This window comes from Lepidothrix coronata, unplaced genomic scaffold (genome assembly GCF_001604755.1).
Source record: "Lepidothrix coronata isolate B3197 unplaced genomic scaffold, Lepidothrix_coronata-1.0 Scaffold260, whole genome shotgun sequence".
In the NCBI taxonomy this organism is placed as follows: Eukaryota; Metazoa; Chordata; class Aves; order Passeriformes; family Pipridae; genus Lepidothrix; species Lepidothrix coronata.
The window spans coordinates 455,074-468,829 of record NW_016690440.1 but is presented as its reverse complement, the minus strand read 5'-3'; the positions used below and the strand labels follow the sequence as shown (position 1 = coordinate 468,829).

The 13,756-nt window shown below is 55.8% G+C and overlaps 2 protein-coding genes across 9 annotated transcripts in view; one reads left to right on the top strand and one right to left on the bottom strand.

The window, feature by feature from the left end:
- Positions 1–450: 450 nt before the first annotated feature.
- Positions 451–6,170, top strand: TGIF2 (TGFB induced factor homeobox 2). The gene is made up of 2 exons (XM_017835551.1): positions 451–660; positions 3,689–6,170. The coding sequence occupies exons 1-2, from the start codon at positions 460–462 to the stop codon at positions 4,235–4,237; spliced, it is 750 nt and encodes a 249-aa protein (XP_017691040.1). The 5' UTR covers positions 451–459; the 3' UTR covers positions 4,238–6,170.
- Positions 6,171–11,822: 5,652 nt separating this feature from the next.
- DLGAP4 (DLG associated protein 4) overlaps positions 11,823–13,756 on the bottom strand; it is a 72,300-nt gene continuing 70,366 nt past the window's right edge. For all 8 annotated transcript variants that reach the window (XM_017835559.1, XM_017835556.1, XM_017835557.1 and 5 more), the window contains 2 exons: positions 13,347–13,499; positions 11,823–12,228 (listed from right to left, as the gene is read on the bottom strand). In XM_017835559.1, the coding sequence (XP_017691048.1) occupies positions 12,013–12,228; positions 13,347–13,499 (369 nt within the window). In that variant the 3' untranslated portion in view covers positions 11,823–12,012. The remainder of the gene's footprint in view (positions 12,229–13,346; positions 13,500–13,756) is intronic.

Here is a 13,756-nt window from a genome sequence, read left to right as displayed (position 1 = left end):
CCTCCATCCCCGCCACACAATGACCCCGCGTGGTTCCTCTCCCACTCTCCAGCTTCGGCCTCTTTCTCCTGCTGAGATTGTTTTTATTTTTAACTTCCCCTCTTCACCGCTCCCCCTCCCCCGCTTTATTTGTTTTTTTGCCCCCTGCGGTGCCCCCCGAATCCCGAGTGCGCCCCGAACCCTGAGCGCCCCGGAGCCCCACGCTGGGCTCCCCCGCATCCCGGGGCTCTGGTCGGTGCCGCTGTTGTCCCCCGGAGCCAGTCGCTTGTCCCCCCCCGGGGGTCTCTGCCTCTGGATTCCCCCCTGGCGGGGCACAGAGGGGGTGAGACCCCTCCGTTGGCGGGGGTGGGGGATCGGTTGGAACTCCCCCCTCCCTCCCCTGGCCGGACACTGCCTGATGCTCCCTTTGGCTCCCTCTTGCCAGGCTTTAGCCAGGAGGGACCCGCGGGCAGCTCCACCATGTCGGACAGTGACCCGGGGGAAGAAGACGGCGCCACGTCCCCTGACCCCCTGCAGTCCAAGAGGAAGAGAAGGGGCAACCTGCCCAAGGAGTCTGTGAAGATCCTGCGGGACTGGCTGTACGAGCACCGTTTCAACGCCTACCCCTCGGAGCAGGAGAAGCTCAGCCTCTCAGGGCAGACCAGCCTCTCTGTGCTGCAGGTAGGAGCCAGCCCCCACCCGCTGGGGACACTGCTGGGAACAGTGCTGGGGCCACTGTCATGCTGCATGGGACGGGAGAATCCCACCAAGGCTCCCAAAGGACTTGGCACGGCGGGACCACTTGCCTCTGAAGGGCAGCGAGGAGGCAAGGGAGGGGATGTTGGGAAAGCAAAACCACCTGTATGACGGGTGGGAGACGTCTTTTGGGGAGATGTCTGAATCCCGGGGGACCAGCTTTATGGCAGTGCTGCAACACAGAATTTTGGCTGGTCAGAAGATGGAGTGAGAACTGGAGTGGGGACAGGCTGAACAATACCTTATTGTTAGTAAAAGCTGCACAGGTAGGAGGGTTTTGGGGGGTGCTATTTTATGCTGTTCCCCTGGACACACCCAGCAGAGGCCAGGGTGACCACCCCCTGCGAACAGAGCTGGGCAGGGGACAGTCCTGAGGCTGGGCGTGGCCAGGAGTTGGACTTGATGAGCCTCATGGGTTCCTTCCAACTCACCATGTTCTATGATTTTAACCATCCCAGGAGGGAGAGGCTGGGCTGGGCTTTGAGCTCAGGTGCACTGTTAAGTACTGGCTGGCTCACCCGACCCCAGTTAGAGTGGGAGCATGTGCATCCCCAGTTGTATTAAGAGGAGCCCAGGTGCGGACTCCTGGGCAGGAGTCCCTTTGTCCTGCTCCTGGCTGATATTCTTCTTGTGGTACCATGATGGGTGCGCAGGCAGGAGCCCTGGCCAGCCCTGGGGGTGAGTAGTGCTTCTCCTTCCTGCTCTGGTGTGCTCCCTGCTTGTGGTTAGAGTGTCTGGGAGAGTTGCCTGCAGCTGCCTGTCCCTGTGCTCCATGCGCAGCCCTGTGTGCTCTGAGCCCTGTTCTCCCTCTCCCAGCCTGGCAGGGGGGAAATGAACGGGGGCTTTGCTCAGTTCTGTGGTTCTAGGGATACAAAGGAGTGCAGGGGAGCAGGCAAGGGCCAGTGGGTTTGCAGCTGGACTCCTGGAGCTTCCTCTGCACCTCTGGCTCCTGTCCCTGTGGCTCAGCACAGTCCTAGTCAGCCAGCCCGGACACGGGAGTGCAGGCAGGGCTGTCTGCTTTCCCTTTTCCTGGCCAGCAAGGCAAACTCGCTTATTAATTTTAATGTATTTCTGTAAGTGCTGGCTGTGCCACAGGTGTGTGTCGGGCAGCTGCTCCCAGGAGAGGCTGGAACTCCTGGGAGGGCTCGAGGCAGAGTGGTGGCAGAGCAGCAGTGGGTTTGCAGCTGTAAGAATCTGGGCTTGTCCTGTCCCAGGCAGGTATGGCAGTGCCTGGCACATGGTGTTACCCCAGGGCTTGTGGCAGCAGTGGGACTGGCACTGTCTGTGCCCTGAGCCCCGTGGGACCCAAGAGGGGGTTGGCACATGTGTGGGCTTATGCTGAGGTGTGGCCTTGCCATGTGCTGGCTACTGTTTGCCCCCGTGGACCACCACAGCCAGCATGTGCCCCTGAGGGGGCTGCCCTGTACCCCTGGGCAAAGGGTCCCAGCCGGAGCATAAGCCAGCTCCTGGGTGGGTGACACCATGTGGTGACACCAGTGGTTGTGTGTGCCCATCTCTGTGCTATGTTCCCCAATGAGAATTGAATGCTGGAAGGAGCATGGTGGGGGAGACAGGCAGGGTTTTAGGGAGTTCTCAGCACTGTGGAGTTGGTCAGGTTTTTGTTGGCAGTGCAGCCCTCTGGTTGGGGATCACAGTGGTGGATGCTCATGGGATCATAGGATCATGTCACGGGGACTCAGCTAAGGCTTGCAAGGGAGGAGGTTTGGAAGGAGAAAGGAAGTGAGACTGGTGCATTTGAGAGTTTTAATGCCAAATATTGTCTTAAGGACAGAAAAAGGACAACTGAAATCTTGCTGTGATTGAAGCTGTGGCAAGTTCTCTCTCTTTGAGGGAAATATTTCCCATAGCTGTTGAGTTAGGAAAGATCAAACATTTTTCCCCCTGATTTATTCTATTCTAACTGTTTTCTAGGAAGAAGGCAGTTATTTTAATGTAGCATTTTATATAAAGATGCTGAAACAATCCATGGCTGAGGCTGAATTCATGGCAGCTAGGTTCCGAAGAGCTACCAGAGGTGCAGCCTCTGTGGTGTGCAAATGTTTGGAAGAACCTTTGCCGTGAGCTGTGCCGCTGCTTGTGGGCAGGAGGCACGGGAAGGTGTCTGTGCAGCCACTGTCCTGGCCCCATTAGAGGGTGGGGGGTTGCAGCTCCATCAGCTGATGGTTTCTAGGGTTTCCATCCATGCAGCCTCAGTGTTCCTGTCCAGGTCGGCAGCATGTTGGCACTGGCATCAGCGTGGAAACAGTTGGGCTTGCCAAGCTCCTGGATGGGTCACCTGGAGAAGGAAGAACTGTACCCAGCCTGGGACCTGCAGGATGGGCTCCGAGCTGGCTCTGTGCAGTGCCAAGTCCACTGGCTGGGGCGATGGCAGGAGCTGTGCCCGCTTCACCTGTCTGAACCTGGGCACAGGCAGGGGCCAGGACTCTGGGGCTGTGCTGTGGGATCAGCACTGAACCCATCCTTCCCTGGGGGGCAGCTCTGCTCAGGAGCCACTGCAGCTTGCAGGGTGGCTGGGCCCCAAGGCTACTCAGGCTGTGCTCACTCTGTGCTGCAATGGAGAGAAGGTGCCAGCAGTGCTGTGGGGGCACAGTCCCTGCAGGGTGGGCTGGCAGGGCTTGGGGGGAGCGTTGCACCACGGGCAGCCGGTACAGGGGTGCAGGGAGGAAGGGGCTGCCTAGGCTGGCGGTGCCAGGCAGGAAGCAGCTGGTGTTGGGGTTTCCGTGGGTGCCAGCAGTAGTTCTGCCTCTTTGGAGCCCCACGGGAAGGAGGTGCTGAGCTGGGGGTGGACCTGTGGTAGGTGTGGTGTGTGGATGCTGTTTGCTGGATCTGGGGGAGCTGCTTCTGGCTTGACTTGGGGCTGCAACCCTCCAGCCAGCGCTGTGCCCATGTGGCAGCCCCGGGCTGACCCCACTGTGTTCCTCTCTCCTCCCAGATCTGCAACTGGTTCATCAATGCCCGGAGGCGGCTGCTCCCGGACATGCTGCGCAAGGATGGGAAGGACCCCAACCAGTTCACCATCTCCCGCCGGGGGGGCAAAGCCGGTGACGTGGCCCTGCCGCGGGGGGCTGGCTCCGGGGTGCTGGTGGTCCCTCCCGTGGGGGCCTCCAAGGTGCTGTCGATGTCGGTGTGCCCACAGGTACTGTGCCACCCGGCCCAGGCGCTGGCGGTGGTGAGCACCCACAGCCCCAAGTGGGAGAAGCCTCCTGGGCCACGAGCAGAGCTGGACCCTGTCCCCAAAGCACCAGTGGGTGCCACCAGCAGCACCCTGACCCTGCTAGCGCGGGCTGAGGCTGCCAGCCCCACCCCCGGACTCTTCAACACGCCACCCCCCACACCCCCTGAGCTCTTCAGTGACGACTTCAGCAGCTTCCAGCTGCTGGTGGAGGTGGCTCTGCAGAAGGCAGCTGAGCTGGAGCGGCAGCGGCAGGGTGGGCAGCTGCCCCTGTCTCCCCACAGTGAGCCCCCAGGAGCCTCCAAATAACCCCCGGGCCGGGTTCCGCAGGGCGCCCTTCCCTGGGGGTGCCTGACTCTCCCAGCCTCGTGCACCTCCGACCAGCCCATCCCAGAAGTGGACTCTGGCCTCCCGGGGGGCTCTGGTCTCTCTTGTCAGCCAAGGAGGGGAGAAGAAGGACTGTCCCATCACACCATCCTCCTGCTGGGAGATGCGCTGACCGCTGAGGGTGGTGCCCCAGGTGACAGTTGTGACCAGACCTTTGCAGCAGTGCTGACCTGTCCCTGCCTCGCTGCTGGAGCTGTCACTATGGAGCTCCCCTGGAAAACCTGCTGAGTTCTTCCTCTCTCCTGCAAACAAGGGTCCAGCCAGCACCATTTTTTCAGGAGGAGAAAGAGAGAACCTATTTTTTTAAGTGTTGGTATCTATTTTAAGGACTATGGATGAAAAGCTTTTTTGTCTCCCAAATCTCTGATCCCTTCCCCCTTTTTTTTTTTCCTTTTGTTTTGGGGGGCCCTTTCTGGTTCCTGGTCCTGACCAGGAGCCCTGCCTTGCCCAGGGAAGGGCGAAGTACAGATGAACTGGAAACCTGGAGTCTCTGGTATTTTATCACATGATAAAAATGGGACCCTCCTCTTCCATTTTAGGGTGTTCTGGATGCTGTCAGTAGAAATCTCTGTGGTGCTGTTTAGCAAGTTTTGTTGAAACATTTTCCCTTTAATTGTGATTTATTACATGATTATTATTTTTTTTCATCTGTAAGCATTTCCACAACTTCCCCATGTTTCCCTTGAGTTCCTGCTGAATGTGCGCACGTTGTGTCCAGAGCAGCAAGTGCATTGCTGAGCCTGCAAGGTGCTGACAGCAGGCTGAGCAAAGCTGAGACTGGGAATTTTATACCAACTTCTTTTTCTTTTCTTTTTTTTTTTTAACCTTTGGAAAGGGGCATGTTGCGGGCATGGCCAGTGCATTTGGTGAGTGCAGCCCAGGGCTCCTGCGAGACCTCATAGCCAAGTGCTGATGAGCTGCACTGGGAAGGCTGAGGATGGATTTGCTGCTCCCTGTCCCCTCCCTCTTGTTCTCGCTCTCCCAGTGTGGCTGTCCCGTGCTGGGGACCTCTAGTGACAAACTGGTGTCTGCTGGGAGCTCCTGGGCCCCCCCAGCCTGGCCTGGGGTGATTTTTGGGCTCTGGGGCAGCTCTTGGCTGGGCATCTCTTGTTGTCCCTGGGTGCTGTGCTGGTCCCAGGGCCCAGGCATTGCTGGTTCCTTTAAGATGTAAGTTAATAGTGCTGTGTATGCACTGTGCTACCTGTCCTGAGAAGCACTAATCACAGGTAATTAGCCTGATGAGTGGCATGACTAGAGCTGAAAAGGGCTGCAGGACCTGGTGCTATGCAGTGTCTGGAGCCAGCGGTGTTGGGGGAGCAGCACTGGGGGTGATGGAGCTGGAAGGGAAAAGCACTGATTTGGGGGACTGGTGTTGCCACCCCCCCTTTCTTCAGAAAGAAGGTGCCAAGGGAGAGGGGATCCCCAGTGCTGGTGGGGGCTGTTGAAAGGCTTCCCAAGGTGTGTCACCTTGGCCACATGCAGTGCTAGGATGGCTCTGGCTCCAGCACTGGGCAGAGGGCACCACGTCAGGTGAGTGGTGCCCATTGTGTGCCTGTGGCCATCCCTTTCCTCACCACCAGCTTTTGCCCTCTGTCTCTTTTCTGGGGAAAGCCCTGAATTTTGACTCCCTCCCTTGTTTCACCCCCCTGCAGCCCTGTCCCTCCACCCAGGGAGGGAGAGGCTTTTTGGCCTCCTCCCCCTGATCTTACCCCAGTCAAACCAAAATGGTTTCCTTCCCCCAGGGCTGTGCCTGTGCCAGGGGCTGGTGCTGCTGCTGTGGGATGGACCAGGAAGAGTGGTGAGGGCAGGGATTATTGGAATGAAATTATGGAGAAAAAAAACCCTACTGTAAATATCTTTTTCTTTGTTTTTCTGTTGTCAAATAAAAGGTTTTTAGTTTTGGTTGTTTTTTTTTTAAAATACGAGCTGTGCGTCAGACTGGATTGTGTCATTTGTGAGTGCCTCACTTGATCCTCCCCCCCCCCAGCTCTGCCCACACATGCTGACACTCAGCCAAAGGAGCTTTGGAGCTGGAACACTGATGGGGTGGGAATATGGGGCCAGTGCCTGGCACAGCTCTGTGCCCATCCCACTGTCGTTTGGACTCACGTATATGCTCACTTCCCATAGGGTCTGATCCCGGTGTTGGGAGCCAGGAAGCATTTGGCAGCAGCAGAAGTTGGTGTGTTTGTGTCTTCCCTCCTCCTGGTTGGCAGGGACAGGTAAGCCAGCACAGCTCTGGGGGCAGGAGCCTTGGGAGGGGTGTGAGGGTCTCGCAGAGCAGCAGCTCCCACCAGCTTTGCCACAGCAGGCAGGGAACGGACCAAAGGTTCGCACTGCTGCCAGAAGTCAGAGATCCTGAGCTGGAAGGGCTCCTTGAGTCCAACTCCTGGCCCTGCACAGACACCCCAACAATCCCCCCCTGTCCCTAAGAGCATTGTCCAAACCCTCCTGGAGCTCTGGCAGCCTTGGGGCCATGCCCACTGCCCTGGGGAGCCTGTTCAGTGACCAACCACCCTCTGGGGGAAGAACCTTTTGCTGAGATCCAACCTCACCCTGCCCTGACACAGCTCCAGCTGTTCCCTTGGGTCCTGTTCTCTCTGTCAGGGCTGTGACATGCCGGCAGCACAGGCACTGCAGCAAGGGGGGCTCAGGGTGCCCCAGGGGTCACCAGCCCTGCACACACAGGGCTGCAGTCCATGACAGCTCCCTGGCATGGTGGGGGTGCCAGCCCCAGCCCCTTGCAGCCCTCTCACCCCTTCCTGGGCTGTATGGTGACCCCCCGAGCTCTGGGCGGGGGCTGGGCAGGGATGGAGGCACCAGGCCTCCAGCCAGGCCTCACTCCTGCAGCTCCAGGGAAACCCCTGGGCCACCATGGTGTCAGGAATAGCACCAGGATGTCCCCCACCTTCCATGGGCCACTGGTGCTTTGTGCTTGTGGTGAGGGATGTGGAATGGGGCATGTTCCCATGGGGAATGGGAGGTTGGAGCCGGGACTCAGCCAGGGCAGGGTCTGCAGCCCACCTCAGGGGGCTGCAAAGTGACAGATGGTCATAGCTGGGGGAACCACAGCTGGTACCCCCCAGCTCTGCTGCCTGTCCTGTGGCCTCAAGCAGCACCTCAGGGCTCCTGAGCTGCACAGAGGTGCCTTTGCAAGCCATCAGTCCCTGGGGACCTGCAGACACGACAGGGAGAGCCTCGGGGAGCTGCACCCACCACCATGGGGAAGGGACCCCTGGCCCCAGCAGAGGTCAGGACACAGCGCTGCGGGCGATGGGGCCCGGCTGGCACTGAGTGACGTTACAGGGGAGAGGGGCACTGGTCTGACCTATCCCACCCTCAGTACCTTCCAGGGCAGCAGCTGGGACCGGTGTGATGGCAGGAGGGGCCCTACTCTGTCCCAGCCCTGGGCACACTCAATAGCCTCGTTAATGCCACACTTTCGTACTTAAAAGAATCATCGAACGGTTTGCAGTGGGAGGAACTTTAAAGACGATTCAGACCCACCCCCTGCCATGGGCAGAGACACCTTCCACTAGACCGGGTTGCTCCAAGCCCCATCCAAGCCGGCCTTGAACACTTCCAGGGATGGGGCAGCCACAGCTTCTCTGGGCAACCTGTGCCAGGGCCTCCCCACCCTCACATTGTGACATTTCTTCCCAATATCCCACCTCACCCTGCCCTCTGGCGCTGGGAAGCAATTCTCCCTTGTCCTGTCCCTCCAGGCCCTTGTCCCAAGTCCCTCTCCAGCCACCTTGGAGCCCCTTTAGGCACTGGAAAGGGGCTGTAAGGTCTCCTGAAACCTGCTCTTCTCCAGGCTCGACACCCCCAGCTCTCCCAGCCTTTCACAGTTCTTACATCACTGCCAACACTGCCCCAAAAATACCCACAGGTGGGTCAGGCCCCGGGTCCCCCTCCCTGGCAGCTGCACCCCCATTACTGAGGCTGTGCCTCGAAGCAGCAGGGACCCCCCCGAGGGTCCCCGAGCCCCGCACGTGTGGCCGGGGCAGCAAAAACCCACCCGGCTCCTCTTGCCGGGATCACCCGGGAGCGTGTCCCGGAATGGCCTCCCGGGGAGGCGCCAGCCCGGCTCCCGAGCTCCGGTTTGACGGGGGGGACCGGGGGCACCCGAGTAGAATGTGCGGGGCCGGTGCCGCGGGGCCCACGTGCATTCACAGCTAAAGAGGCGCTACGGGGGAGCCCCGCGGAACAGCCGCTGTGTCAGCGGCTCATGGGCCGGGAGAGCCCGGGGCTGCAGCGCCGGCCGGGGCACGGAGCGGGATAGGGACCGGGCACGGGGCGGGCACACCCCGGGACGGGGACCGGGCACGGAGAGGGTACACCCCGGAACATGGACTGAGTCTCCCCCCCACTCCCCCCGGACCCTCCCCCGCCCGGGGCCCTCGGGGCGGAGCTGGCCTTGTCCTGCAACTAGGTATGTGTTGTGATTGGTTGGCAGGACCAGTCGCCCCGCCCACGAGTTATTCCCGGAAGTATGTTTGACACAAGGCCACACCCCCGTGTCGGCTGGAGGCGGCCATTTTGTTTCGCCCGCCATCTTATGATAGGGCGCAGCCATTTTGTGAAACGTCATGCCGCTCTGTGATTGGCTGGCAGCCATCTCGTGACACTAGGGTACCCACGTGATCTCAGGCAGCCCTGTGATTGGCTGGGTGCTCCCTCTGGCCTCAGATAAGAATTATATACGTGATAGTGGAATTGTCATTTAAGGGCGTGTTTAAATACGTGTAAGACAATTTTTTTGTTTATGTGTTATGCACCTATTTATATATGTAACACTTTACCGCGTGTTTAAATATGTGTAAGACATTTTTTCTATATGTTATGCATTTATTTATATATGTAACACTTTACCGCGTGTTTAAATATGTGTAAGACATTTTTTCTATATGTTATGCATTTATTTATATATGTAACACTTTATCCCTGTATTTGTATGTATATATGTATGTACTGCATATATATGTAATTTAATATAGTTATGTAATTAACATATGTAAGAGCATTTATGAAGCTGTAGGGATTAGGTAATTTTAATATATTTAATATATTTTAATATAAATTACATGATACTGTATAATAATATATAAACACATAAATATTATTTATATTTATTATTATGCAACTAATATAAATGATATCTATAACACACAGGTACCACACAGGTGAGCAGGTAAAGCCCGGGGCGCATGGGGGGTTGCGCTCTGCCAGCCCATCACACCCAGCGTGACCACAGAGGGCACGAACACTCGGGCCCTGTGAGGCTGCGCAGGGGGCAGGACCCCACCCTGCCCTGCCCACCCCACCCCGAGGAACAGCCTCGTGTCCCCCTGCCCTGGGATGTGGCCCTTCCACAGATCAGACCAGGGGCAGTTCTGGTTGGTTTTAGGGTAAATAACCCACTCTCTGCACTCCTGGGAGCTCTTCTCTCTGAGGGGCAGCAAACAAACAAGTCAGGTGGGCACAGCTCCCCCAGGCTCCCAACCCGCTGCCCACCCAGCGACCCAGCCCAGGGCTGTGACTGTCACTGAACAATCTGGGGGGCTGGGCTGGTGCTCACTGACCCTGGAAAGGGGCAGCTCTCAAGGACAGCTCCCAGCAGCAGCCTCAGCCACTTTGGGAAGAGTAAATAAAACAAAAATTTAAAAAGTAAAAAAAAAAAAAAAAATCACATTTCCCTGGTATTCCCTAAAAGAGCATCTTTGCAACCCTTCCAAAAACCCAAGCGCAAAATAAGTGTTTCTACCCACACAGAATCATTAAGGTTATAAGAGGCCTCCAAGATAAGAGTCTAGCCTTTAACCAAATCCCCCTGTGCTCACTAACCCCTCTCCCCAGGTGCCACCTGGGAACACCTTGGGGACATATCCAGGGATGGTGACTCCAGCATTGCCCTGGGCAGCCCATGCCCGGGCCTGACCACTCTTTCCATGAAGAAGTTTTCCCCAATATCCAACCTCCTCTGGCACAACTTGAGGCTGTTTCCTCTTGTCCTGTCCTTTGTTCCGTGAGAAAAGCCTGACCCCCACCTCAACCCAGTGTTGAATTTGAATCACATCATGGCCAACCTCTGATGGGAATCCAGCCCCATGTTTCAGAGTTTAGGGTTGTGGGCAGAAACATCTCATGGACAACCCAGGACAGCACACAACGCTCAGACAGCATTCAGGATTTCACTTTTATTTAATTTTTGCCTTCTGGATCACCACCACTCTCACTGAAACCTCTGGGATTCCACCTCCACCCCCATGACAATAGCATACAATCTCCCAACTTGTTCAAACATGTGAAGAAAAAAAAATCCCCAGCAAGATCCCTCAGGATGGGACAAAAACCTTTAGTGGGAGGGGGTGGCAAAGAATCACGTAGTGGCAGCTCTGGCTCCGAGAAGCCAGAAAAGGAGACTTACAAAGGGAAAAACGGGCTAAAAAATATTTAGCAATCCTTCCTCTACCCAGAGAGCAGGGAGATAAGGAAAAAATAGTCATCTGCTTACACACAGGGTATATATTTTTACACACATCTAGATATAGTACATGTAAAAATATATGCTATACATCGGCCCACCCTCACCTAGGTGTATCCCACCTGCATGGTGTGCGTGGGCAGGTATACGTGTGTAGGAATTACTATACAGGTACTACTAAGTGTATATGTGCATATGTACACATCGTACAGGCCGGTGGCCGCCCCTGCCCCCCTCTCTGTACACACACAGATCACCCACCCCAGCACCAGGATGCTCCCCTGCCCTCCCCCGGCCCCACCCACTCAAACAGGTCCCCCAGTGCAGCAGCTTCTTTCTCAACAAGCAATTCAAGGGAGGTAACTTGGGAAAGGGATGAGAAGAAAAATCGAAGTGATGTGGCTTGTGTTCTGTGGTCCTTCAGCTCCGCTCCTATGCCTGGAGGAAGGTCCAGCTCTCAGGATCAGTTGCTCGCTGTCCCTTCCCCCCTTGCCAAGTTATTGCACGTTTGCTTCTGGGCTGCATTTCAACCCCTCTGTACATTCTACAGGCCCCAGCATCTTCTCCCTCCCATAAACAGAGGATACAACCCCCCGCCCCCAAGTCCTTGCCCACCCCAATATCCCATCCCAAGGAACACAAACCCCGAGGAAGGTTGCTGGCTGGCAGAGTGCAGCAGGAGTACACACCAGTGGGTGTTCTCTGCAGGAAGGGGGGTTTGGAACATGGGAAGTGAAGCCATGCAAAGGGTGGGAAAAAGGGAGCAGGGGGAAGGAAAAATAAAGGATGAGAAGGGCAAAACAGATCTAAGGAGGAGAAAGAATACAGCATGGCAAGTGCTCAAGGCTTCATGTTTTCTTGTCCTCTTCTTGTAAACAAGCTAATAATTTTCATGAGATAGAACAAGTAAAAAGACTGAAGTTCCAGGTCGAGGGGCTGGAGTTCCCAGGAGTCTGTCCAGTCCATTCAGTGACACCACAGCCAGGGAGAAAATGAGGGGCATTTTTTTCTTTTCTTTTTTTTTTTCTTTTTTTTTTTTTTGTTAAAATCTTCATTACTTAAAGCTGAGAGAAAAAAGCCAACTCAGGAGCCCTTTTCAAGGATGGCTCATTGTCTCTAGACTGAATAAATCACACTAGTTTCAAGAGAACCTTTTTTTTCCTTTTTAATGACTTATAAAACCCACCCGGTGCCGTGCTCTGCCCGTGGCTCAGAGGCGAGTCTGTGCCTCGGGGACGTAGATCTCGATGCTGTCGGCGCTCTCCGTGGCCGAGTTCTGCCGCACCGACGCTGCGCGCTTGGCTGCCATCAGCCGTTTCCGCGCCTCCTGCCGCTGCTTGTCCGAGTCGGAGCCTTTGTCCCGGTTCAGCTGCGATTTGGACTTGGCCGGCTTCTTTGGCACTGGAGGGGGTGGTTTCTTCTCTTCCTTTAGGGAGACAGTAAGGAAAACCCCAAATCTAAAATAAACATGCACAGACAGACGCCTGCTCTGACCTGGTGGGGACTTTAGGTGTGAGGGACTGAGCAGTGAGATCCAGTGTCAGGGGAGAGAAGCAGGAGCAGCTCTTGAGCAAAACACACCTCAAAACCAGCTGCCCCAGTTTCTAGAGATGTGCCATTTTGCATTTCACAGACTCGTAGAATGTCTTTGAGTTAGAAAGGACCTACGAGACTCGTGGAATCACAGAATGGTTTGGGCTGGAAGATCATCCAGTTTCACCCCCCTGCCATGGGCAGGGATACCTTCCACTAGACCATGTTCCTCCAAGCCCCGTCCAACCTGGCCTTGAACACTTCCATCGACAGGGAGTCCACAACCCAGAGGTTGATGATCCACAGACAGGATCATCGAGTCCAACTCCTGGCCCTGCAGAGACACCTCAACAATCCCACCACGTCCCTGAGAGTGCTGTCCAGACGCTCCTCTGGCAGCCTTGGGGCTGTGACTACTGCCCTGGGGAGCCTGTTCAGTGCCTGACCACCTTCTGGGGGAAGAACCTTTTCCTGATATCCAACCTAAACCTCCCCCGACACAGCTCCACGCAGCTTCCACGGTACAGGGGCCTTCTGAGGTGGCCTGGAGTTCAGAGGTTGTGTCTGGCTGAGCTGGAGGTCAGAGCACAGCACAGGCGGCACGAAAACATGACTTGATCTGGAACTGCAAAATTTTAATATGCTGCCCTGCCCTGAGCCACAGTCCTTCTACCCTTACCTGCAGAGCCAGGGACACCACCTCTTCTGCATTTTCAAAAGGTTCCAGTTGTTTTCTACACTACTCAGGTACTAGGAATAGTTAAACCCATTCACCCACTGCTGGGAACACTGGAGGCCCCTGCAGCACTGCTCACCACTCTGGGCTCTCTCCATCCCAACAGCTTTTCCCCTTGTACAAAACTGTTCCCAATTTTACTCAAGAAGAATGGCTTCTTGACCATACAAGTGCCAGATGGCAGAAGTCCTTGAGAGCATCTGTCTGCAGACAGAAATAGATACCCAAAATTGTCTGCAAGGTGCTCTGGCCACTCTCCAGTGCCCCACACTCACCTTTCTCTCTGGTGTCTCTGCCAATTGCCAGCTATTTGCTTTCAGGTGGTACAGCTCATCAAACTTCATGCTAATGTCTTCAATGGACAACTGAAGGAGATCCCAAAATCCAGCCAAATCCTGGGCTGTGGGTCTGGGATTGGCATTAGGGTTCTAGAAGGGAAAGCATTAAAAAAACCCCTTTGAGAACAAATATACCTTCCTGCAAGCAGAGCAGCCTGCAACCATATTTTACCTTTTACCCTTTCACGCCTGCCTGCAACCAAAACCATCAAGAACCCACAGGAGACACCAGCCCTGAGCATGCAGACACCCAAAGTCATCATTTACAGCCCAAAACACTTCTGCCAAGCTCAGGAAGCAGAGGTACTGACTGCACTTCTACAGCAGCCTGAAGAGTAGCCCTCAGA